Source organism: Odocoileus virginianus, chromosome 4, assembly GCF_023699985.2.
Source record: "Odocoileus virginianus isolate 20LAN1187 ecotype Illinois chromosome 4, Ovbor_1.2, whole genome shotgun sequence".
Lineage (NCBI taxonomy): Eukaryota > Metazoa > Chordata > Mammalia > Artiodactyla > Cervidae > Odocoileus > Odocoileus virginianus.
This window is the reverse complement of record NC_069677.1, coordinates 9590435-9615947: the sequence shown is the minus strand read 5'-3', so window position 1 is coordinate 9615947 and position 25513 is coordinate 9590435. Positions and strand designations below refer to the sequence as shown.

Genomic DNA, 25513 nt, shown 5'->3' with positions numbered 1-25513 from the left:
TTTGTAGTAATCTATGTGTTAAGGAGGAAAAATAATAAGAAATGTGATTTTTACAGCTGAACATGGCAGCAGTGAAGTCAGTAGTAGTTAAGTCTGTCGTGATACTATGTAGCAACAGCTACACACAAAACTGGGCTTCCCAGGTGGCTCAGTGGGTAAAGAAACTGCCTACAGTGCAGGAGACACAGGAGATAGGGGCTCAATTCCTGGGTCCCCGTGAAGATCCCCTGGCGGAAGCCATGGCAACCCACTCCAGTATTGCCTGGAGAATCCCATGGACAGAGGAGCCAGGCAGGCTACAATCCACAGGTCACAAAGAGTTGAACGTGACTGAAGCGACTGAGCACACATACATAAAACCAAGCAAAGACATCTGCCCAAGCGGTACGCTGCACACTGCATGTATTTCAGGAAACACCCAAAATCTCAACCTTAGGAAAAAGAAAAAGGAAATGGAAAAGAATACAGACAATATGTTCCTAAAATGGAAATAACTTTATTTATAGCAGATATTGATAATAATACCTTCCACAGAGCAAAAGCAGTAATCCAAAGGCTCGACAACCACTCACACTATGAAACTTGCACACACGTTGCAATCAAGGATCCAGACCTTAGCAGGAACCAAACTCATCTTTTTTGAAGCTAAAATATCCATAGACACAAAGCAACTAATTATAACTCTAAGATTTTAATGAATCACCAAAAACTAAATGTCTAATCTGATTTGAAAAAAATATATGTATCATTTACCTTAAATTTCCTCAACTCTCTGAACAAAGAAAAAAATTCTGGGGTTTTAAATTTTTCAAATAGGACTTTCTCAGAGGAAATCTACTCTGAGTACTGTGCAGGAATCTGTTTCTGAGAGAAGCTCAGAATAATGGGAACTCCTCAGCCTGCTCCATGGAGGAGAAGACCCCTGTAGGAGACAGTACAACTCTGGGACAAAAGCCTTGGAGTCACCCTAAGTCCTTCAAACTCCAGCACCAATACTTATTATGGGACCTTTGTCAAGGTACTTACCCTCTCTGCGCATCAGCTTTCTCAGTTATAAGATGGGGATACTAATAGTATCAATCGCTCAGATACAAAGCTCTTATAAAGGGGACAAAATAAATACACAATATCAACTATTACTGTCTGACAAAAAAATTTGTATGCATGTATTTTTAAGAAAACAGCATCTCATTCATCATTTATGGAAAAAGACTGGAACATGGATAACGACATAGTTTGCTATTAAAACTTTCTCGTGAGTTGGAAAACCACTTAGAAGTAAATTTTGACATATTGACATTCCTTACAGTAGGCACAACTCGAGTCTTTTCTCTGTGCAGTCATTATAAGGAAGAAATAATTTAAGGGAGAAAGCGTGACATGGTGGGACTTAGCAAAAGGAAGGAGAAGGTGCTGTGGGGGCTACAGTTACTAGAAAGTGATAGACTACGGACATTTTTGTGATTTATCTATTTAAAACTCGAAGTGGGGTATGCATAAAAGTACAATAATATCCAGAGAGAAAAAATGTTCAGAGATGTGTAGCATTACTATGGCAGGGAAAGTGCACACAATTCGGCAGATTAGAAGGATCAGCAGGGAGCAAGGACAAAGTTTGGCCAGTCAGAGTTCAGAGGCCATGAGTTCTGGAGTAACAAACTCATTTTCCGCAATAAATGGTGAAGACTCCAGAAATGGCTTCCAAAGCCAATGGCTTCCAAGAGCTCTGCCAAAGATTTAGGGAATATATATTTCTCTGCTGGGTTATTAGCAACTTGAGTCAGGCAGCAAAAATTTATTAAGCATCAACTATACACCAGGTTCAGTGTCCCAAACCCTGGTGTCTCAGAGAGTAAATCTGTCTGCAGTGCATGAGATCCAGGCTTGATCCCTGGGTCAGGAAGATCCCTTGGAGAAGGAAATGGCAACCCACTCCAGTATTCTTGCCTGGAAAATCCCATGACAGAGGAGCCTGGTGGGCTATAGTCCATGGGGTTGCAAAGAGGTGGACATGACTGAGCAACTTAAAGAGAGAGATTTCATTTATTACCAAAGGTTGCTCAATTTCTGTCCTTGCCACCTTTCTGGCCATGGGATAGGGAAAGGAATGTGGTTCCTAATTTTTCACAACCAAAGCCTTCCTCCCCTCCCCTGCCTCCATTCAGATTAGGATTTTACTTTTAGGATAGAGTTTAAAGGGCAAACAAACCAAACTAAAGGACTAACGCAGAGAGAGCAATAAAAGGAGGATCAATTGGCACTGAGTACTTCAACTGAACAACACAGAAGGTGATTTCAAATTCACAGCACTCCACCCCTGTAACCCCAACAATGATGACATGCGAATGAGGTGCAATACCTCTGCAGCGAAATTACAAAGATCTCTGGGGCTTTTTTTGTCCATAAAATATAACACTCCAGAAATGAAAACCTTGCATATACTTCTTGAGATGAAAAAAATTTTAAGGTGTTTTTACACAAGGATTTAGATTAGAATTTACTCTACTTCTTCAACTGCGCCTTTTGGAAGCTTGGCTCGAGACATCCTTTTAATACAGTCTTTTTACTCAATTCCTTTATCTTTAAGCTCTTGTTTGACACGTTTCAGATAGTTAGGATCAGGGTAACCATACCTGCAGAAGAAAAGATGCCCTTAGCTTCACCACAGATGTTTTTTAAAAAATTTGTACAGTAGGTCCTTGGCATTAACATTCAGAATTGCAGATATTTACAAACCATCCTGAAGGCTGATGACGGACAATCAATTCTAAGTGTGCTGAGGTGAATCATTTAGCTGGTGAATAGGTCTAGCTATCTGCCCAGGATCTGCCTTCTAACAAGACTTCAATTTCAGCTCATGGTTAAGCAATGATTCTCATAAAGTTATAATATACTGTATTTCTATGGAGGGTAATCATTTTGCTATAGGAAGATTTTCAAATTTGGGAAATTAAGTCTTAGGATATATTCCCTTTTGAATACTAAGGGTCTGAGGTATTCTATCTGAATTTCATAAAGAGCAATTGGATCGCCCATGATACAACTTCCATCACCATTAACTAAGACTTTTCTAGAGTTCTACTAGTCAAGTGAATTTAGGATCTTTACTGGACTTATGGGAGAGGAGGGTAGAAGAAAGGGTGATCTTAAAAGAAGGCAAAGTGACATTCCTAGGATCTACCCTTTAAATAGATGTGAAGGGTATTAAAATTATACCAAATTAAATCACCTTAGATACCATTTATCTTGCATTCTGAAGATCCACTGCCCTTTGATGCAAAATTTATGAACTGCATGATACTTTGTGGTTGGAAGGCAGAAGGTCATGGGAACCAGTCTGTCTTTGAGATTATCATCCCTGATTAGCATCTGTTCAAATACTGCATCCAGTCTCATTGATATAAACTGTCTCCTTACAGTCACATCTTCAAATTGCCATGTTTTATGATCTCTAAATTCTATTTAGCAGCCATTCTGTTTCAAAAGGTTCTCACCTTTGTGGTCCCCCAGTGCAGGACGTTTTGTGGTGGATATCATTCCATGTAACGACATCTGGGATTCCTAATGTTCGAGACTCCCCTACTGTGAAAATCAGTTTTTGGTCAAAGGCCCTACGAAGCAGATCCAAAACCTCGTTTCCTTCCCTGTTATCAGGCAAGTATGCAGTTCGCTGTATTCCAGAAAATCTCTTCCCTGGGTTTGGGTGCTCTTTCTGTATGAAGGCAAGAAAATGTCACATGAAAACATCCGTGTCTAAATTTTACTACATGTGTAGATATGTTCATATGCAGATAGAGCAAACAAAAAACAAAAGCACTGAAGATCTGCTCATACTCCCCAAATAATTCATATTTCTTCTCTTTCCCCAAATTCATGCTGGGAATACAATCTTCTTTCCAGTGCACAATCACCACCCACCCCTTCTCTGCCTTAATAGACAAGATATCTGTTATAAGTAAACAAAGTACTTTTTACTACTTACAAAGTGAACTTTATAAGCATTTAAAATCCTTTCATATGACCATGTAGATAACTATCTGGGAAATCTACTGCCAATTGGTAATAGAACAGTCCTTGTTGCTCTGATAATCTCAGTTTACTGAAAAGAAATACATGGAACTCAGAAACACTTACTGTTTGTATGCCTCCTTCAATAGTATAAGTAATCATAATGGTGTCACAGGATTCATAACCTGGAAGTGAGTTTCTTAGAACCTCGGTGCTCATTCTTCCATCTGGCTGATTCCCTTTCTGGACACCATAGGAAGTCTGGCACACAGGACAGACTGGCTTATATGAGAAGGCTTCTCTGATACAATGGCTGCAGAATTCATGCTTGCACTCTGAGAGCACTTGTTTGTTACTAATGGTGTTCAAACAGATGGCACATGTGTCCTGTTCCTCATTCACTTCTGACACCTCAGAACTGGCGGGGTGCTGCAATGTTGGTGAAGCTGTTTTTGAATTATGACTATCAGTATCCATGAGTGTTTTATTCCATTTCTCTGTAGCTGATGGAGACACCCCCCATCTGTTTAAGAGATACTGTTTTGCCTTTGTAAGATGATTCGGCAACCCAATCAAAGTCATTGACTCTCGATTTAGCACAAAGTGTATATCTGGATGCCTTTTTCTAAAATCATCAGAAAACTTTGTCCCATGTAAGTGTTTTCTCTCCTTGCCCAAAAGTTTCAGTGAAAGAACTTCTCTCATAATCTGACAAGAGACATGTTGATAGGTGTCGATGAAACTTGAATAAGCATGCATGGATAGATCTAATTCCTTGGTTTTGGGTTCAAATCGAATGCAGGTTTTCTGATTTATCCCCAAAATGTTACTTTGAGTGTCATACTTTTTTTCTATCTTTGATATCTCCTGGGATAATTCTGCTTCTAAAAGCTTATAGTGAGCGGTATCAACCTCAATTCCCTTCATCATATCCTTAGGAGTCAATATTTTCACAGGTGGCTTGACAAGACTTTTAAAGTTTTTTGAGGCAAGAAAATGTTTGGCAGCTGAAATGTCATCTGAGGTCCCAAGGAGAGTTAATTCTCCTCCTTTCTCCTTTATGAGGAGCTTTGCAAACTGGTGATTTAACACCTCTTTGATTTTGGTTGCCTGCTTACTGTCTGCTAGCACAACACGTTCCTGCGTCAGAGTCTCTACACGCTTCTGAAATTCTTCGACAAAATCCTTGCGAGCTGCTTCGAGGTTACCTGATTGACTGGAGGTGAAGTCTAAATAGACCATATTCGGAGAACTCGTCTGACTTTTTATTTTTGTACCAAATCTTTTCTCTATGGAGGCTATTTTATCAGGGCAGGAGTGTGTGAAGTATTCAAAGAAAGCCAAGGGAACTTCAAAACGGCTGCCTTTTTCTTCTGACCTGCTTTCTGGTTCGAAGGGAGAAACACAGCTGTTCCTGTCCTGCTGACTGAGTGGCTCCCTCTCTGATGTCAAAGGGGAAGATTCATGTTTCTGCTCCCTTTCCAGGAGCTGGTCACTTAAGAACCCATGTATTTTTTCAATATCTTTGAAGTTACCACAGACTTTCTCAGTTCCATCATGGCCCTTCACTAGTTTGACATTGGGGTAGAGAACAGCGATGCGGTCCCTTTGCTCTTTAGAGAACAGTTGGCAGTTCAGTTCCGCCGTGACAGTAAGAAAGATCTGAAATTTTAAAAGGGAACAAATAAAATATATTAAACATCCAGGTCTATGTTCTCCTCTCAGGAGAATGTCTAGAGATGAGAGACATAACCATGACAACTTCTTTCAATTCCTTTCTGCAGAGCAGGCAATGTACTGCAGCCCAGAGGCACCCCTGCCCTGATAAAATAGCCAGTCCTGTTTGCACACTGGAATCGCCCAGGGAGAAAAAAAAGCTGAGGCCCAGGCCCATCTTCAGAGATTGTGATGTAAATGTAGCATCTGGGCATTAACATTTTTAAAAATTCCAAGGACAAAATGTCTGGATTCTAGAGCTGCCACTGTTGGTTTGACCTTGGTGAGTCAGGTGGAGGCTAGGCATTTCATTTTCTGGGTAAATTGCTATGCTTCTGACTAAAGGGTGTGAGTCTGGGAGGGGGCCATACATGTGAGGATGAAGTTTTTTCCTATTATTGTTTTTTCTCTCCTATGCTCCTTCTTTAAAAAAAAAAAAACTAACCCCCTAACTGCGTGTAATGTTGCTAGTCCCTCTAAACCATGGCCTTTAGAAACTCAAATATGAGAGAAACCCCAGATTAGGCAAAAAAAAAAAAAAAAAAAAAGGACAGTGGCAAATTGAACATAATATAAAAGCAAGATTTCTAATGTTTTGTTCTCCCTCAAAGTCTTCGCATAAGCTGTTCCCTCTGCATGTAACACTTTTCCTCTAGATCTTCCTTCAAAATGTTTCCTGAATCCAGCTACTTCTCACACCTCCATCAGGACCACCCAGAGTCCAAGCCAATGTCTTCTGGCACCTGGCTCACTGCAGCCCCTCCTAATTGGACTCTGACCTTCCACCTCTGCATTTTCCTAGATTCAGTCCTCCACACTGCAGCCAGAGGGATCCTTTAGAAATGTCAATCAGCTCACTCTACCCCCCTGCTCAAAACTGCCTAAGGATTCTCCTGATATCTAACTTGAAATCCTCAGTCCTGACCTTCACCCCGCAGAGACCAGACTTCTGCTGCCTCTTTCAAGGCCCTCTCTCACCCTCTTGCCCTCTGCCCTCTAGCCACACCCGTCTCCCTCCTTGAAGCTTCTGGGCTCGGGAGGTGTGTCTGGGTATGTTGGGAGTGGGGGTGGCTGTGTCAGCTTTACACCTGTTATTTTCCCTCTGCCTAGAATCTTTTTCCCCTAGAAATTCACTTAGCTAGCTCCCTTACTTTATTCGTGTGTCTACTCAGAAGTCACCTCATTTGAGAGGTTTTTTTCCCGATATCCTATTTAAAATAGTAGTCCTTTACTATCATTTATCCTGCTTTACGGGCTTCCCTGGAGGCTCAGTGGTAAAGAATCCGCCTGCCAATGCAGGAGATGCAGGTTCAATCCCTGGGTCGGGAAGATCCCCTGGAGGAGGGCATGGCAACCCACTCCAGTATTCTTGCTGGGAAAATCCCATGGACAGAGGAGCCTGGCAGGGTACAGTCCATGGGGTTGCAAAGAGTCGAACATGACTGAATGACTAAACAACAACAAATTCTGCTTACTGGCAGATATTTTATTCCCTATCTATATGATTACTATTATTGTCTGGTTCCCTAGAATGTAAGGTCCCTGAGGGCAGGGTCTGCTTGTTCCTGGCTGTACCTTGGGCTCCTGTGATAGTGCCTGGCACATAGCAGGCAGTTGACTCTGATTTGTCAAATGTCTCCGCATGGTTGGTCCCTTCTCATCATTCAATTCTCAAGCCAAATGTCATCTCCTCAGTGGCTTCTGGCCAGAAATAACACAAACTCCTTCTCTTTCCTTGCCCCAGCCCTGTCACTCTCTAAGGCAAAACCCCATTATATTTTCTTCTTAGCACATATCACTCTCTGAAATGACTTTAGTTATTTTGCTTACTTGCTTATTGTCTATGTACTTCTCCATCCCCAGCAGGGACCTGTCTGTTGTGTTCACCTCTGTGTACCTCTGAGCTTCCCTGGTGGCTCAGATGGTACAGAATCTATCTGCAGTGTAGGACACCTGGGTTCGATCCCTGGGTTGGGAAGATCCCCTGGAGGAGGGCATGGCCAGCCACTCCAGTATTCTTGCCTGGAGAATCCCCACAGACAGAGGAGCCTGGCAGACTACAATCCATAGGGTCACAAACAGTAGGGTACCACTGAGTCACTAAGCCCAGCTGTCTCCGAGTGTCTACAACAGTGCCAGGCCCATAATAAACCATCAGCAAATGGTCCTTGGACTGGAGAGGAAGTTTCAGGAACATACATAGCTCCCTTCAATACCCACCTTCTGGAGACAGGAATCTGCAGCATTATGAATGTCCTTTACATTTGGAGGCTTCTCACCGTGCCTTGCCCCTTTTTGTGACTGTGTTGAAGAAGACATCTTGGTCTTCTTCTCTTTTGCATTTTCATTGGGTTCCAGGAAAATAGTCACAGGTTGGTTGTCAACCACAATTTGGTGCTTTCCTTTTTTCAAGACTCCATCCTTACCTTCAGTGGAGACATTAAATATACACATACACATAGAAATGAGAGCAATTTCAAATAACCCTCTTACTCATGTGTCTGTACCTTGCCCCGGCACCCTCACAGTAAGGGCTCTTGCCTGCATCCTGGAATGGTGGGTTAACCAGAGGGTGAGGGACCTACTCAAAACTCTAAAAAAAAGAAAGTCACTCAGTCGTGTCCAACTCTTTGCCATCTCATGGATCACACAGTTCATGGAATTCTCTAAGCCAGAATACTGGAGTGGGTAGCCTTTCCCTTCTCCAGGGGATCTTCCTGACCCAGGAGTCAAACAGGGGTCTCCTGCATTGCAGGCGGATTCTTTACCAGCTGAGTCACCAGAGAAGTCCCAAAACGCTACAGAAGGCAGCTTAAGTTCTACCGTAGAAAGGAAAGCTTAATGATAATGGAGTATCATCCACTCGTGAAAAGTCACGTTCCTGAAACTGTCACCAGCTTCCCATTTCAGTGTCATGGAATAATGTTCATCATAAATCAAGTGAGAAGAGCAGGAATTAAAGAGTAGATTCCGGTTTGTAACTACATATATGTTTGCTGACACTCAGAGGAAAAGGCCAGGAGGAAATACACCAAAATATTCGCATTGTTTTTCTCTGGGTGTTTTCTTCTTTATTCTTTTCTCCCCTTTCCTTAGTATCTATAACTCTTGCAGTTCTAAAAAACAAATCAATGGAATGATGATGAAAAACGTCAAAGTGAAATACCCAAGTGACAGGGGTGTCTGGGGACGGCATGGGTGCTCTGTCACCACGCACCAAGGGGGCTCTGATGAGTATCAGCCAGGTCAGAGACTGGGCACTGCGTTGGGGTTGCGTCTGTCAGCAGGAGCCCCCACTTCCTGGCTTCCACCGGACGGTACCAGACTTTTTCCCACCGTCTCTCCTGGATAAGCTTGAACTGGGTCTGCATGGAACGCCCGGGGGGCCCCTCCAGGGACGGCGACTGCCCCCCAGCCCCGACCCTCAGCTCACCCGCCCTTTGCAGGAACTGCACCCGGAAGGTGTTCGAGTTGGGGTCGCTGCGGTCCAGGGCTCGGACGGTGCACTCCCCGCCGCCCGATTCCCGGCTCTGGAAGTACTTTTCTAGCTTCCATTGGAGGCGGGTGCCGGGATGGGACACCCGCACGAGCAGCGGGGACGGCGGGCAGAGGCTAGAAGCCATGGCTGTCCGCTCAGGGATGGCGCCGCGAGTTGCGACGACGCAGCTGGGCCGGGCCAGGGCAGGGGTGCCTCCGCCCCGCCGCCCTGGGGCGCAAAGTTTCAGTTTCTCTTTCCCGGAGATCCTTCTCGGTTCCTGGCAGAGCCGCACCCCCTCCTCTCTTCGCCGCTCTCCTGGCCGCGGACTGCCAGGTGAGTAGGTCCCATTCTCTGTTCCCGGGGCGGTGGGCGCAGAGACTTCCCGGGGTCCTCTCCTGCGGGCTCGCTCCGGGGGCGGGGAGAGGCGCGCGAGGGATGGGCGCCCAGTGCTGGGCTTCCCCTGGGGAGGGTGGAGACGGGGCAGATGCTCAAGTCAGAGAAAGTTTCTCCTGAGTTTATGATTCCTTTTAACTCTTACTGTTACTGTTATTTGCAGGGAAGATGTAATTCACATTCTAAGTTCAGGTTAAACTTACCTACATTCCTAAAAATTTGAATTTGTTCACCTGAATTATGAACACCTGTTCACCTCTCTGTCACTCGGTGCTTTAGACTGGCTCTTCTGGCTTTCCCGCCCTCCTTTCTCCATTTAGCCAACAGTGCTGAACTTCATGGGGGCTTCCCTGGTGGCTCAGGGTTAAAGAATCCGCCTGCCAATTCAGGAGACCCAGTGACAGGGGTTCCATCCCTGAGTGGGGAAGATCCCCTGGAGTAGCAAATGGCAACCCACTCCAGTATTCTTGCCTGGAAAATTCCATGAACAGAGGATCCTGGCGGGCTACAGTCCATGGGGTTGACTGAGAAGGTATGCACTGAACTGCACGCTGCCCTGTGTACTGTGGTACACAGGTGAGTGCCGAGGTGCCAGACCTCACCTGCTGCTAACTGGAGTCAGACTTGTGACTCAAGAAGCAAAATCTCTCGAAGCCCTCAAGAGGAAGTTTGAAGTAAAGCAGACCCTTAAAAGAGAAGCAGAGGGAGGGATGGGGCTGGTCAAAGGCACAGGGACCACTGTATGTGAAGCACAGAGGTAGCACAGAGGCTTTGGAGAGGATGCGATGGATAATGGAGATGACAGAGGAAGGGTCCAGTGGAATATAATGTGTCTAATAGAAATATTGGGCTTCCCTGGTGGCTCAGATGGTAAAGAATCCACCTGCAATGCGGGAGACCTGAGTTCGATCCCTGGATTGGGAAGATCCCCTGGAAATGGGGGGAAATGGCTACCCACTCAGTACTCCAGTATTCTTTCCTGAAGAGCTCCAAGGACAGAGGAGCAAATATAATGTGAGCTACATATTAATTTAAAAATTTTCAGTAGCTAGAATTTTTAAAGTACCCACAGGTGACAATAATTTTATGTTCTTTTGCTCCCTGTATCCTAAATTAACCACTTCATCATGTAATCAATGTTAAAAACTTATTAATGAGATATTTTACACTCTTTTTTGTCATCGTTAGTCATTGCAATCTAGAGTTAGCTCACATTTATATCATCTTTTAGTTGTGTTAAGCCACGTTGCCACATTTCAAGTGCTCCAAGAGCTGCATGTGACTAATGGCCCACACTGGACTGCACAGTTCTAGACGTCGAAAAGTCTTGAAGATTGATAGGGAGATATGGAAGATAGATAAGTAGGGCAAACAGGAGAGTGATATGTCAGATGTGCATTTTAGAAAGGTGGTGTTGGCAATGATGTTGAGGACACATTTCCATGCAAGGGTGAATGGAGGTGGAGAGGCCAGAGATAAAGTTTTTGCACATGTCTGGTAAGACTAGAAATAGGTGTCTTTATACAGAGCAATTTGGCTGTACTATCAGAATTATGACTGTATATTCAATCTTATTTTGCAGGTCTACTTCTAGGAATTTGTCCTGTTGATTGATTAGCACCTGCGTGAAGTGACCTATGTACTAAGTTGTTCTTTATAGCTTTTTTATAATAGCAAAAGATTAGGAACCCCTTACGTGTTCTTAAGGGCTTCCCTGGTGGTTCAGATGGTAAAGAATCTGCCTGCAATGTGGGAGACCTGGGTTCGATGCCTGGGTTGGGATGATCCCCTGGAGGAGGGCATGGCAACCCACTCCAGTATTCTTGCCTGGAGAATCCCCATGGACAGAAGAGCCTGGTAGGCTACAGTTCATGAGGTCGAAAAGAATTGGACACTACTGAGTGACTAAGCACAGCACACAGCGAGTGTCCATAAAAGGGGTTACTAGTAGTTGAATAGCTTACAATGCATCTATATGATGGAATATAGGCTAACATGGAAAGATCTCTAGGATACCTTAAATGGAAAAGGCAAGAGGCAGAACAGGGCATATTAGATGCTACCATTTGAGGATGGGTCCAGGCTCTGAGGAGCACTCTGACCAAAGCTGGTGTCCCAGAGCTTCTTCCCCAAGAGGGCAAAGGCCCAGAAGTGAAGGAGAGTTTGGAGAGCATCAACTCATGCCATTTCACATCACTGAAGTTCTGTGGGAGCGTTAGGTATGTAAAGGGGAGGCTGGGAAACTGAAATTTCAAAGAGACCCTTGGATGCCAGGCTGAAGAGCTTGAGCTTTACCATAGGCAATGGAGTTTGTTGAACATTTTGAGCAGAGAGTGCTTCTCAATAAATGTCTACTTCATGAGAGTTAAAAAAAAAAAAGCTACCTTTTGTATAAAAATGCCCCTGGAAGGATATTGGTGAAGCTAATAGCATTGATTGCCTCTGGGAAGGGAATTTAGTGAGGGGAGTAGGAGGCAGCCTTTTATACGTTCTATATTTGAACCAGTAAATGTACCTGGTAACTATTCAAACAATAAAGCATAAAATTAAGTACATTTAAATCTTTAAAGAGAATGTATTGCCATAGCTCAGTCAAGAAGCCCTGAAAGCCGTGAAGTGAAGTGGTATCTGTGGGCAAGGAGGGTAGGACCATATCTGAAAGTGATTTAGGTGGACAGGACCCTGTGATGAACTGAATATGAAACAGAAGAGAAGATTCTAGATTTCTGACTTGAGTAGATAAATGGTGTATTGTTTACCAAGCTGTGGAACCCAGGAGATAAAGCATGGATTTTGGAGGGATTGGGTGAGGGTAGGTATTAATGCGGGGAGTGGAGATGAGATTATGGATCCAGATTTTCAGAGGCTATGTTTGAGGGAACTATGGGACGTTCAGGTAGACTTGAAAAATTAGTCTTAGGAGAGCCATAGCCTAGAATTACAGGTATGGGAGTCATATTTGCAGCTGGTGAGTTGAAGTCATGAGAGTAGATGAGATCACATTTGGAGAGTATATAGAAAGAGTTGAGACATGCCTCTCATAAAGTCCTGGGGCAGCTGATGAAGGTTGAATCCAGTGGAAAGGTCTGTAAAGGCAAAGTGAGAGGTAACAAGAACCAAGGGAAGATGGCATTGGAGCAGAGGATCAGGAATCAGATCATGAAATGAATGAAACTAGAGAGAAGGGCCAAATAACGATTAGAACAGAAGAGAGTCCAGTAGGGTTAGCCACCTGGAAGACACTGAGGAGCAATTTCAGAGAACTGGGGTTCGGGAGCCAGACTGCTGTGGGCTGAGCAGGCAGATGGACAGAGTCAACTCCTTCAGCCGCCCATGAAGAGAAAGGAACATAGTAGGACCAGCGATGAAAAGTTGGGAAGGCTTTTGTCGCTGTTGTTGTTGTTAAAATAGAAGAGATTGAGTGTTTTGGGCCATATGCTCCTTTCCTTGTTTCTAATTACTTTGGGGTTAAAAGAGTGCCGCCCCCTACTGACCAGTCTGTCCCAATGCCTTTAAAACTCCCTGGTGGCTCAGTGGTAAAGAACCCGCCTGCAACGCAGAGGACGTGGATTCCATCTCTGGGTCAGGAAGATTCCCTGGAGAAGGAAATGGCACCTCACTCCAGTATTCTTGTCTGGGCAATCCCATGGATAGAGGAACCTAGCGGTCTACAGTCCATGGGGTCTCTGAGTCGGACGTGACTGACGACTAAACACAGCACAGCGCATCGAAAGCAAAGAACCCCTGGCAGCCCACAGCCGAAGCCGGCTGAGTTTTCCTTCTTTTGTGAAAACAGCAGTGCCCTCTGGAGGCAAAAATGTGTCTTCTCCTTGCATTTTAGAATTGTACTTGGACTTGCTTTTCCTGACATTTAATAATAATCGTGCTCTGATATTGTAGATAGCTGTTCAAAATTTTCCTTTTGCAAAAGCATTAGAAATGATTTCAGAGGCCCTCAGGCAACTGTGTGGCAACAGGTGTGAGCATCTGTGTCTTCAAGGATTTTTATTCTTATTCTCCATAGTCTTTAATTCTTTTGTTAGAAAAATCATTAAAATGTGTTTTTCCAGGGTTTCTGATTTTTATCCACATAATCCCCTTTATAATTAGATCAGGGATATTTATTACAAATTCAGTAATGTACATCCCCACAGGCACAAGTACAGTTTCCTCTTTCTTCAGACACTGTCCAGGGGTCTTCACTCATTCATAGGCTTGTTTTCTTTTTTCTTTCTTTTTTTTTTTTCTTTTTTCTTTTTCTTTTGACTTTCCCGTGTCTTATTAACAATCTTTTAGGGTTTAAATTTTTTATTTTGCTGTTGTCTTTTTTCCTGAATGCAACAAATTGTGCAAATTGCAATGTATTGTCCTTAAGTCATTTTTTAATTAATTAATTTTAACTGAAGGATAATTACTTTACAATATTGTGGTGGTTTTTGCCATACATCGACATGAGTCAGCCATGGGTGCACATGTGTCCCTCCATCCTGGACCCCCCATCCCACTTCCCTCCCCACCCCATCCCCCTGGGTTGTCCTAGAGCATGGGCTTTGAGTGCCCTGCTTCATGCCTTGAACCTGCACTGGTCATTGTTTTACATATGGTAATGTACATGTTTCAATGGTGTTCTCTCAAATCATCCCACTCTCGCATAGGCTTGTTTTTCCTCATTACTCTCTAAATTCTGTGCTCACATGTCATCATCCTCCTCTTCTAAAAATGTAAACGCCTGCTTCATCCTTCAAGACCTGGCCTTAGCCTCACCTTCCCCATACAGATTTCCCTGCTGTAGCCCATACAGCTCTTTGCCTTCTTTGAACTGCCATTATGGTTTCAATTGGAAGCTCTCAGTAAAAGATAAAAGGTAAACAGTAACAACAGAAGCAAAAACAGTGTTTGCACCTTCACCAATGGAATGAAAAATAACTCAAGATCAGAAATCATCTTTAGTCTTCCTGTTGTGTACCCTCACCAAATTCCCTAAGATACTCATCAGTGCTTATGCATCCTTCTATTCATTCCTAGAAGGGGACTGCCATATTTGGGAAACGCAAAACAGAGCAAACATTGAAAGACCTCAGAGACCTGAAAGATGGACTTTTCCAAGGTAAAAAGCATAAATGTAGAAGTAATAAACTTTGATCAGCACATGAATAGTTCTTCCTATGATAGCAAAAATAGTGGGATTTTCAGTTTATACCTGGCATTCTTGTTTGGTTTTAATATCCCAGTAAAAGTTTTCTCCTTGCCTCATGTGAGAAATGCGGAATCAAGAATGTGCTAATATAATCAACAGAGTCAACATGAGGATGGGTGATTTTTTTCAGAATGTTGCCTCAGTATCATTTTTATTTTCTCTGCTCAGCAATTCTACTTTTGTAACATGAGGAGTGGAGAAGGAAATGGAAGCCCACTCCAGTACTCTTGCCTGGAGAATCCCAGGGACAGAGGAGCCTGGTGGGCTGTCGTCTATGGGGTCGCACAGAGTCAGACATGACTGAAGCGACTTAGCAGCAGCAGCATGAGGGAAGGAGGTGGAGGGAGGAGAAATAAAAGTAAGGGACTAGGAAAAAGGCACCTCATTGGTTTATCCTGAAAATTCCACATTCAGGCTCATGTTATTACATAAGCCATTGAAAGTGGGTCCTTTCAGGTTGATGGGAAGGTGAAGCTGATGAGGCTTTTGTCCCCATGTCTTCTGTTCTGTCTAGAGGAACCCCACAAGCCTTTGGAGATTGGAGTCCTCTCTGAGAGTTTGGGGTCTTTTTGGTCTGTGACCTTTGAGCCTTTTCAGGTGGTAATTGCCAACCCTTCATCTCATCCAGAATTAAAAGTACATTGGCCTCTAGGGAAGAGGGGTAGAGTCAGTGTTGACTGGAACACTTAGTATTTCAAGTATTCCAGGCAGATTGATCAAACAAATGTGTTCCCCTTCCCCCCTCCAACCCAGTGCTCTTAGGAAGGTTTCTGTTGCTTTGTGTTTATGAAACTGTATTTGTCATCAGTAATCTGTAAATTATTCCGTCTCGATGTTTTTGAAACCACTCTCGCTTTTCACAGGGTGTTGGAGCAGCAGCTGACAGTGAGAAATCAGGTAGGATTACCTCACTGTCACTCTTGCCTCAGAAAATCTTTGCTCAGATCTTTCCTCAGTGGAGAAAGGGGAATACAGAAGGAGACTATCTTCCCCACCAGTGCTCAGGTGCGTGACGGCAGGACCTTGTGGGGACCCAGCACATGCCTCAGAGAGGAACTGCTTTGAAGGTGGTGTGGACCCAGCAGATGCCTGTCTCTAGGGCTCCCGTTGATCCTGTCCTTTGCCCACAAGATGGGAGTCTCTTCTGACCACAGCCCTAGAACTAAAACTGGCATGAGAGGTGACCCACTGATTGTCTTCTTGCTCAGCAAGGCTTTTAAGATCCTGTCCTTTGCCCACAAGATGGGAGTCTCTTCTGACCACAGCCCTAAAACTAAAACTGGCATGAGAGGTGACCCACTGATTGTCACTTGCTCAGCAAGTGTAACCTGCCTCATCCTCAACGGTGACCCCCTTGAGATTTTCAACCACAGCACAAGCCTATAGGCTCTGACTACTCAAGTGCTGCTGCTTTGGGGTAATTGAGGCCATTAGAGGTCTTTCTAGGTGGGTCAGATTAGAAATGGGAGTTGAAGTAAAAACTAATCAATTACTGTTGTTCAGTTGCTAAATTGTATCTGACTCTTTGGGACCTCATGGACTATAGTAAACTAGGCTCCTCTGTATTCCACTATCTCCCGGAGTTTCCTCGAATTCATGCCCATTGTATGGGTATGCTATCTAACCATCTCATCCTATGCTGCCCCCTTCCCCTTTTGCCTTCAATCTTTCCCAGTCAGTGAAATTACTACATTGTATCTATTTTAGGACACAGATTTTTTTCAGGTCTCTGAAATAAGGCTGCTCCCTATCCACTGATAGGTTTAGTTGGCATCGTTTTTCCTTTCTTGGTGGCATATAATAATGCTTTAGACCCCATGAACTACAGTGTCACAGGTCAGGTTCTCCAGGAAGCAGAAAATGAGATGGAGTTAGGAATGCTGAAGGCTTATTGTGAAAGGAAAAGAGAAGAAACTGGATTGGGCAGGTGGAGCCATCAGACTGTAATGATAATCTGGCAAAGCTCTGCCAGCCTAAGATTGCTCTTGGGCGAAGTTGGACATCAGTGGCCTTGTCCAGCTATTGATGGAGCCACCCTGAGAATAATGTGACCTGGGCTGGAAAGCTGAGGGGCTAACACCTGGAGGCTGTTGGCTAATCATACTCCCCGCGTCACTGAAGGAGGTTATGAGCAGCTAGCACATCATCTTGCAGCCACCTGCAGAAAATACTTTTTAGCCAATCAGTTTTAATTCCACCAAAATCATACTACACAACTAAAATATGATGAAGAATTATTTACCATCCTATTGTCAGTGCTTCTCCCATCTCCTGGACCATGCCCCCAGGAGCATCCTCAACCAATGACTGATAGAAACAGGGTAACTATTCCAGCTCCTTCACCCCTCTGGTGATACAATTCTAAGACACATGGTCTACACTGCCCCTCTGTGGAGTTCAGCTTCATTTTCTTTGTAACATCCCCTTTATTCATTTCTTTCCTTTCCCTGTCTCACTTTCCCACTTGATTCTCCCCATCCCATGCCTCTGGTGTTTTCTGGGATAACCTCCCAAATAAACTTATACTCAGCCCCTACCTCAAAATCAGCTTCTAGGAGAACCCAAGCCAAGATGTTGACAAAGGCAAACAAGTTATAAATAAAGCCTCCACATATTTTTGATTCATAATTAAGTCTAAAACTTGAGCCTTAAGCATGGGTCTTTCCAAACTCACTATTTTTATGTAGGTTTTTAAAATCTATGAACCTTGATAAGCAGTTTCATACCACCATCATTACATCATAGTGGCTACTACTTATTGGGTATTTACTGTATGGCAGGCACACAACTAAGCATTTTATGGTGATACCATGGAAAACTCTTGGATATCCTTGGTCTAAGGAATAAGGGAGAAGCAGGAAGAGGCCTCAAAGTTCATCTCTCTTTTTGCATAGAGGAAGCTCAGTCTCCTGGTGTGAAGTAGGATTATATCCTTTACAAAGGACCCCTTGCTCATTTATTTTTTTATCTTCTCTCCATTTCCAGAGATTGATACTCTCAGAGGAAACTACAGTCAGCAAATTTCTATTAGTCATGACAACTTCAAAATTTTAAAAAATAATGAGAGTCTGCTGTGTGAAGTCCTCCAGAATAAATTTGGCTGTAACTTTACCCTGGTGTCTCCGGCCCGGGAAGGTAACAATGAGTCTCTACGAGTCTTCAGAAAAATGCTGACTCCCAGGGTAGAGTTATCTGTCTGGAAGGACGACCTCACCAGACATGCTGTTGATGCTGTGGTGAATGCAGCCAATGAAGAACTCCTGCATGGAGGGGGCCTGGCCCAGGCCCTTGTGAAAGCTGGCGGCTTTGAAATCCAAGAGGAGAGCAGATCATTGGTTTCCAAATACGGCAGAATTCCAACTGGTGAGATAGTTACCACAGGAGCAGGGAAGCTTCCCTGCCGATACATTATCCATGCTGTTGGACCTCGGTGGGCATTGATGGATAGCCAGGAATGTATTGATAAACTGCAAAGAGCCATTATGAATATTTTGCATTTTGTCAACAGTAAAAATTCTATGAACATTGAGACAGTAGCAATTCCAGCCCTGAGCTCTGGGATTTTCCAGTTCCCTCTGGATCTGTGTACAGAGATCATTGTGCAAACTATCAAGTTTTATTTCCAAAGTGTGCCAATAATCAGTAATTTGAAAGAAATTCATCTGGTAAGCAATGAGGACCCTACTGTTGCTGCCTTTAAACTTGCTTCAGAAATCATCCTAGGAAGGAATGAGCTGGAAGTAAGTCAAGGAGCCACCCAGCCTTTCAATACTATGGTTGTGAATAACATGACTCTTCAGATTGTCCAAGGCCTCATTGAAAGGCAGGAGGTAAGTCTTTGTTTTATTCTCTTTCACTGCCAAAGGGGATCCCTGAACTGTGTATTACCTAGCAAGTATGTTTTCAGCATATACTATTTCAAACATGGTTTAGAAAGTATCTTATTTAGTTTAAGAGTATGGATTTCAGAGCCAGACCATCTGGATTTCAATATTAGCTTTGCCATTTACTAACTGGATGACCTGAATTGAGTTACTTTACCTTTTGGTCCTCAGTTTCTTCATCTGTAAAATTAGGATAATAATAGCACTTATATCTCAGAGTTGGAATCAGAACACATAAACTGCTTAGAATAGAACTTGGCATGTGATAAGTACTTATAATTATTACCATTATTCTCAAGCACAGTGAGAAAATAGAACAATCTTTGATTCTAAAGAGGTAAAAATCTACTATATTCTTTTCATATAGAAATATTCTCTAGTTGAAAAGTCTCGCTGGGGAGACAAACCATCTGAATATTTCTAAAGCAACCTATCAGTAATAATAAAAAGTCTCAATTCAAAGCGAATTCATAATATTTCAGAGCATGTATATTTTGTCACAGGACTGGAGTGTAGTATATCAAGAAGGATTATTTCAGAAGATATGAGTTTGAATTTGATCTCAAGTTATGATGGTTATGAATTGGCAGAAGAGGCCTGGGTGGTTAGAATGACTTAGCAGAGAGATACAGAGAAATTGACAGATCAAAAGTGATAGGCTGGACTAGTCAGGAGTACTAGGTGGAGCTGTAAATTGTATGTGAGTCTATGGCTCTGTGCCAGCAGCTGTGGAGGATATAAATTGTAACTTAGCATTTAGCTGGGAACAGTAGGGCACAAAGGTGAGGGCATTGACAGGCAGGGGAGAGAGTCAAGGTAACAGTGAGCCAGGTATTTCTGGATTAGTGCAGCTTCTCTACCAGGCAGAGAGCACCTTGACGGTGGGGACTGTCACTTGTTCATCTCTGTAACCCTGGAGCTGGTCTCTGGGCATCCATGTTGGTGTTCAACAAGTTACTGACAAATAAGTGAAAGGAGGCAGCAGAGAGCGGGGGCTGCAACAGAGGAAGAGAATATAAGGCTATATTCTCTATTTCCCCCATGGATCCGTGGCTCTCCTGTGGCCAGAGTCAAACAGAATTAATCACAAGTGAAAAAATTCCATTTTTTGCTTACGACAATTGGAAAGAAGACTGAGGGGACCCCATGAGATGAAATATTTATTTGATAAATCATTAATATGCCAATTTAAAAGTGGAAACATCCTGGTTGAATAGCTTATTCCCTTAACTAAAATTTTATTATATAATTATTACCAACATTAAGAATTTAAAAATCTGTAAAGGGTGCTAGTGCCTCCAACTTGCAAATTCTGATTGCACTTTCAAAGTGACACATTCATTAATAACCACAAGTAACATAAGTTACCCCCAAAAGGAGCCAAAGCCATCAAGATGAATTAGGGGGCTCTGGGGATCCTCACCAAGAGGGAGACCTACTTCCCACTGTAGACTTTTTCATCTCATTTGTGTTTTTCTTTAACCATGTGCTACTTACCTTGAAAAGCATGAACTATAGGGGGTAAAAGTTTCCTTATAAATTTTATTTCCACTCTGTGTAAGACAACATGAACATTCACATAGAAACAGTGAAAAATGAAGACAGTGGATTATAGAATGAAACCACTTATTGATAAAGCTTAAAATAAATCATACAGAAAGTTCTGAATCTGGGAATATTGGGAGTATAAGCCAGCAAGGGGCTGACAGATGTTTGCAATAAAAATTGTATCATCTGCATGTTTAACATAATTTCTGATTAGCACGAACAGACTTACAGTAATCAAGTGATCACTCTTTGGAAATTTTATATCTGTTATTGATAGTTTTGTGGATTTAGGATCTTCAAAAGTATTTTTCAAAGCTCTTCAGGAAAATAAATATTTAAATTAGTCATCTCAAAGCCGGTGCACTGGGACAACCCAGAGGGATGAAATGGGGAGGGAAGTGGGAGAGGGTTTGGGATGGGGGACACATGTACACCTGTGGCTGATTCATGTCTATATATGGCAAAAACCACCACAATATTGTAAAATAATTAGGCTCCAATGAAAATAAATCAATACATTTATAAAAAAAGAATCTGTCTGCAATACAGGAGACCTGAGTTCGATCCCTGGGTTGGGAAGATCTCCTGGAGATGGGAATGGCTACCCACTCCAGTATTCTTGCCTGGAGAATTCCATGGACAGAAGAGCCTGAGGGCTACAGTCCACGCGGTCACAGAGTTGGACATGACTGAAATGACTGAGCATATAAATAAATACATACGTGTATATGTAACTGGCACATAGAAGCTGGCATATAATAAACCTTAAGAAATTGTAAAAAAAAGAAAAGAAAAGAAAAAGTAATTTAACACTGAACCCTGTTCATTTTTTTTCCCTTTTCAGACAGATGTAATTGTTAATTCTGTGTACTCCTGTAATAGTCTTAGTGCTGGGGCTGTGTCAAAATCAATTCTAAAAGCAGCCGGAGATGAAATAGAGCAGGAATTATACCAAAATATAACTAAGACACCACTAGATTCCCCGTTGGTACTGGTCACAAGAGGATTTAAATTGTCTTGCAAATACATATACCATGTGTCATGGACTTCAAGATATTCTGAACAAAAACTGGTAAGGTCAAAATAAATTTATCTTTCTGTGTCTCCAAAGTCTATATAATAGTCTGTTGAATTTCTATTATGTCATGACATTCATGATATGTTATTGTCAAGTGGAATATTCCCCATTCTCTACTACTCCTGTGAATACCTGAAATATTAAACAGATGTTGTGGTCACAAATTATCTTAAGAAGTTTAATTTAAATTATCGCTTAGTCCATGTCTGAATTTTAAGCGGGCATACCACAGATGGACATAGAAACATCAGGACTCCCTATCTGCACACTTGTTCACCTCCGCACCCAGTGGCGCTACAGGCCTCTTCTTACATAGGGGCCAGGGATTCAGCCTCTCCATATCTCCTGCCATCTGTTAAATCCCAGGAGGACCTGGGATCTCCCTTCTAGTATCATTCCAGTCACATCTGTTACCTGTGAGGTCTTCCCTGTGGTGAAGCACCTGTGGTAAAGCTTAGCTTTCTGGCTGACTCTACAACTGAGCGGTGTAAATTATATACATTAAGGACTAGGGGGAACCCACTGAAATGTAGAGAGAGGGAAACTTAATCCCCTTTTCTGTCTTTGTCCGTATTTATTTTATCACCATTTCTGATCTTCTCTTGTCTAGAGAGCCCTCAAATCCCAGATTGGTCCTCTAGTCACTCTCTGCTTTTTCCAGTCCCTCAGTTTTCCAAGGTCCTTGCACATTAGTATAATCTTCTTACATTAGTATAACTAACATATTAGTATATTAGTATAATGTAAGAAGGTTATCCAGTAACCTTCCTACTATAGTGTTGTTTGAATGTTGAAATATTGATGGAAGTTTAAATCTGCCAAAAATAAATTACATGACAGATCTTAATGACTTTAAATAAATGTTGACCACTTACTTTAACCTCTCCCTCCTTTATTAAAGCTCTTTATGTTGATCCAGAAGTGGCAGGTAAGTGGGGATAAATTGAAGATTGGCTCTCTAATCCGGGGAGAAGGCTGCATAAATTGAGGGTAATCCCAGTGCCCAAATGTCTTGAATGGCACAAAATGTACCAGTCAGTCACTTCAGTTTCTCAACCCTTTCATTTCTCATCATCTAACCTTATAGCTGTAATGGGTCCCCTGTGGAGTGGTACCTTTCCTGTTCTCTGAGGAGGCGTGGGCATGGCCTGAGGAATACTGGAGGTTGGCATTGTAAAATATGGGCAGGATTAAGGGGTAAGTGGGTACGTGAAGTCTTATTTTTGACTCAAAAGACTAATCTTAAATTTGTGGTTTTCCTATAGACATTGAAAGCTGCGATGAAGAAATGCTTGGAAAAATGCCTTGAACTAAATATAACTTCCATTTCCTTTCCTGCCTTTGGGACTGGAATCATTGGAATGAAGAAGAGTGAAACAGCAGAGATTATGTTTAATGAAGTTTTAATATTTGCCAGACAAAATTTGCAACAATTAGCTGTAAAGTTTGTGATTCTCCCTGAAGAATTGGAGACATATAGGGTAAGTTAATGTTTTAGAAATGTCCTGCAGTTCGTTCACATTCATTTACTCAACAACATCTATTTAATATCTCCAAAGTAAGATACAGGGTTTGTTAAGTGCTGTGGAGCATGATGATGGTCTAACTTGGTGAGATGTAATTTTTATAAATCATTCACCTCTGACCTAGTAAGGAATGTCATTGTAGAAGCCATGTCTACCCCACTACCTAGCTTTTCTCTTGTCTTTTGTTGGCATTTATTCATCCCTCTGCTCCTTAAAGGTATGCAACCTCCTAGTTTTGTGGGGTCCTTTGGTCCTCCCCTTCTCTTTCCCACCTTCCAGCCTGTTCTCCATGTGGGTAGTTGCCATTTTCTCTCTCTCTACAAGAAAACAAGCTTAGACTTGTTCTAACTCGCACTTCCCTGAAAGAAGTGTAAATGTTCTTATTCCTCCTGCTGCCTTGCTAGACAGGGGGAGGACTGTAGTGTTTGCTGATTTCCATTGCTGTCCTCAAGCTATCTATGTTACATCACTGGAGGAGGAATTGGAAAGAGACAGTCACTGTGGAGTCTCATGAGCCAATGTAAGCCAGCTCCATACACCACTGTCTCATCCACAGCTGACATGCAAAATTGGTGAATTACCCAGTGATGCAGCTTATCTTCTTGACAAAATTAAACATCGTGTCATTCAAATGAAGTTCACCAATTCCACCTGCCACCCACTGCAGAAGACTATTACTAGGCCCAGATAGGTGCTCAGAATACATCCCTGGGCTGTCCATAAAGCACCATATCCCTATAAAAGGAATTAGCCACAAGTAGAAAAGAAAGTGGGGCTTCCCTCGTAGCTCAGTCAGTAAAGAATCCTCCTGCAATGCAGGAGACCTGGGTTTGATTCCTGGATTGGGAAGATTCCCTGAAGAAGGAAATGGCAACCCACTTCAGTATTCTTGCCTGGAAAATCCCATGGGATTCTGGCAGAGGAGCCTGGCAGGCTACAGTCCATGGGGTTGCAAGAGTCGGACACGACTTAACAACTAAATCACCACCAGAAAAGAAAGTGCTCATTCTCGTCAACATACAAGCAAAAATGTAAATTACAGTTCAACAATACAGAAAAGATCAACCATAGTCTGAGAGCTCCCCTGGAGGATAATAACAAAAGTAGTTGCCATGAGTTGCATCAGCCAGGTACTGTGCCAAGAAGAAGCTAGCCATTATTGTCATCTCCATCTTGCAAGTGGGACCAGAGATTAATATGTATATAACTAGTCCAGTGGCTGAGCCAAGAGTCCAACCTCTATCTGTTGGTCTGACCCTAAAGTCTGTGTTCTGAAACACTAAACAAAAATATAGGGAAGAAAATATCTTGAAAGATGATACAGCTTTCAGTATTGTGACTCAAAGGAGATTATCTTAAAAGGTAATTTATATCGTACCCTGAACAGTGACCATTCCTTCAGGCTTTTTGTTCAGTGTTAACACTACATTTTAGGGCTTCCCTAGTGGCTCACATGGTAAAGAATCTGCCTGCAATGCAGGAGACTCCTGTTCAATCCCTGGGTTGGGAAGATCACCTGGAGAAGGGAATGGCAACCACTCTAGTATTCTTGCCTGGGAAATCCCATGGACAGAGGAGCCTGGTGGGCTATATAGTCTGTGGGGTCGCAAAGAGTTGGACACGATTGAGTGACTACATTATATCCATGTGGAAGTATGACATGTGCATACACATATGTATACTCCTCTAGTCTTTTGCTAAGCACATCTTTTCCTCCTAAATAAGTCTTTCAACAAGGAGTTTATGTTCAGAAAGAACAGAGGGTAGTTTGCACACTTCTTCACGGGGGGCATTACTTTGGCAAGGTCCCTACAATCCAGAGAATGGATTTGTCAGACATCTAGAGTTGACCTGACTCAGGAAGACCAGCGTATACTGAACTTACATTAAAGTGATACTTATATTCACATACTAATGAATTTCCAATTCATGAATAATAATGAGCAAATAACTCCCCAGCTGACCTATATACTGTGTTCATTAGTATTTCATGATGATAAGGCTCCTGGGTGGTGCTGAGTATCTACAAAAGGCAATGGATAGTCATTCATTTGGTTATTTAACAAATATGTGTTGCATATCTACCTTGTGCCAGATATTACGTCTCAGAATAAGAAACTCCTTACTAGGAACACTCCTCACATTCTTCACATGAGTTGTTGGTCTTTTGTGGACAGAACTGGGAGAACTGCCAAGTTCTTGCCATTTGGATCTGCATTTCCAAACTGCTTGTTATCCACACCTTCTAAATTCTTGGTCCTGATTAAGTTACAGTTTTCTTTCATTTTCAATTCAAAAGGCTTGCCTCATTGGTTTCTAACCCAGGAATGCATACTGACTTTAAGTGAGTTTGGAAAACAGCTGATTTTTATCCATTTTGTGTTTGACAGATATTATTAGTCCATTTATCAGCAGATAATATTATCTTGTTTATTTTGGAGGGCAGGGAAGCTCCTCCCTGTTATGACCACTCCAGGTACTAAATAAATATGAGGGCTTTTTTGCTCTGGAAATAGCAATTGCAAATATAATTTTTGAAGAAAAACTGCTACAGGTTAAGAAACTTCATTATTAAAGTTCAGATGAAATGAAGATTCTAGACTTTACCTCATTATCTACCATCTTTTTCAATGAAGAATTACTGCCAATTGCATCAACTTTAAACAAAGAAGACCCTGTGCATGG

The 25513-nt window shown here is 42.5% G+C and overlaps 2 protein-coding genes across 7 annotated transcripts in view; one reads left to right on the top strand and one right to left on the bottom strand.

The window, feature by feature from the left end:
• Positions 1–476: 476 nt before the first annotated feature.
• DTX3L (deltex E3 ubiquitin ligase 3L) overlaps positions 477–25513 on the bottom strand; it is a 50692-nt gene continuing 25655 nt past the window's right edge. The window contains exons 1-5 of one of the 3 annotated variants that reach the window (XM_020912761.2): positions 9158–9402; positions 7945–8150; positions 4135–5670; positions 3495–3712; positions 477–2633 (exon numbers count right to left, since the gene is read on the bottom strand). In XM_020912761.2, coding sequence (XP_020768420.2) covers positions 2564–2633; positions 3495–3712; positions 4135–5670; positions 7945–8150; positions 9158–9347 — 2220 coding nt within the window. In that variant the 5' untranslated portion in view covers positions 9348–9402 and the 3' untranslated portion in view covers positions 477–2563. Of the gene's footprint in view, positions 2634–3494; positions 3713–4134; positions 5671–7944; positions 8841–9157; positions 9403–25513 lie in introns of those variants that run through there. The other 2 variants (XM_070466061.1, XM_020912763.2) reach the window with 2 other exon arrangements.
• Positions 9446–25513, top strand: part of PARP9 (poly(ADP-ribose) polymerase family member 9) — a 33793-nt gene continuing 17725 nt past the window's right edge. For 2 of the 4 annotated variants that reach the window (XM_020912756.2, XM_020912760.2), the window contains exons 1-6: positions 9446–9535; positions 14621–14702; positions 15656–15797; positions 17778–18622; positions 21069–21296; positions 22568–22783. In XM_020912756.2, the coding sequence (XP_020768415.2) occupies positions 14688–14702; positions 15656–15797; positions 17778–18622; positions 21069–21296; positions 22568–22783 (1446 nt within the window). In that variant the 5' untranslated portion in view covers positions 9446–9535; positions 14621–14687. Of the gene's footprint in view, positions 9536–11177; positions 11815–14620; positions 14703–15655; positions 15798–17777; positions 18623–21068; positions 21297–22567; positions 22784–25513 lie in introns of those variants that run through there. The other 2 variants (XM_020912758.2, XM_070466060.1) reach the window with 2 other exon arrangements.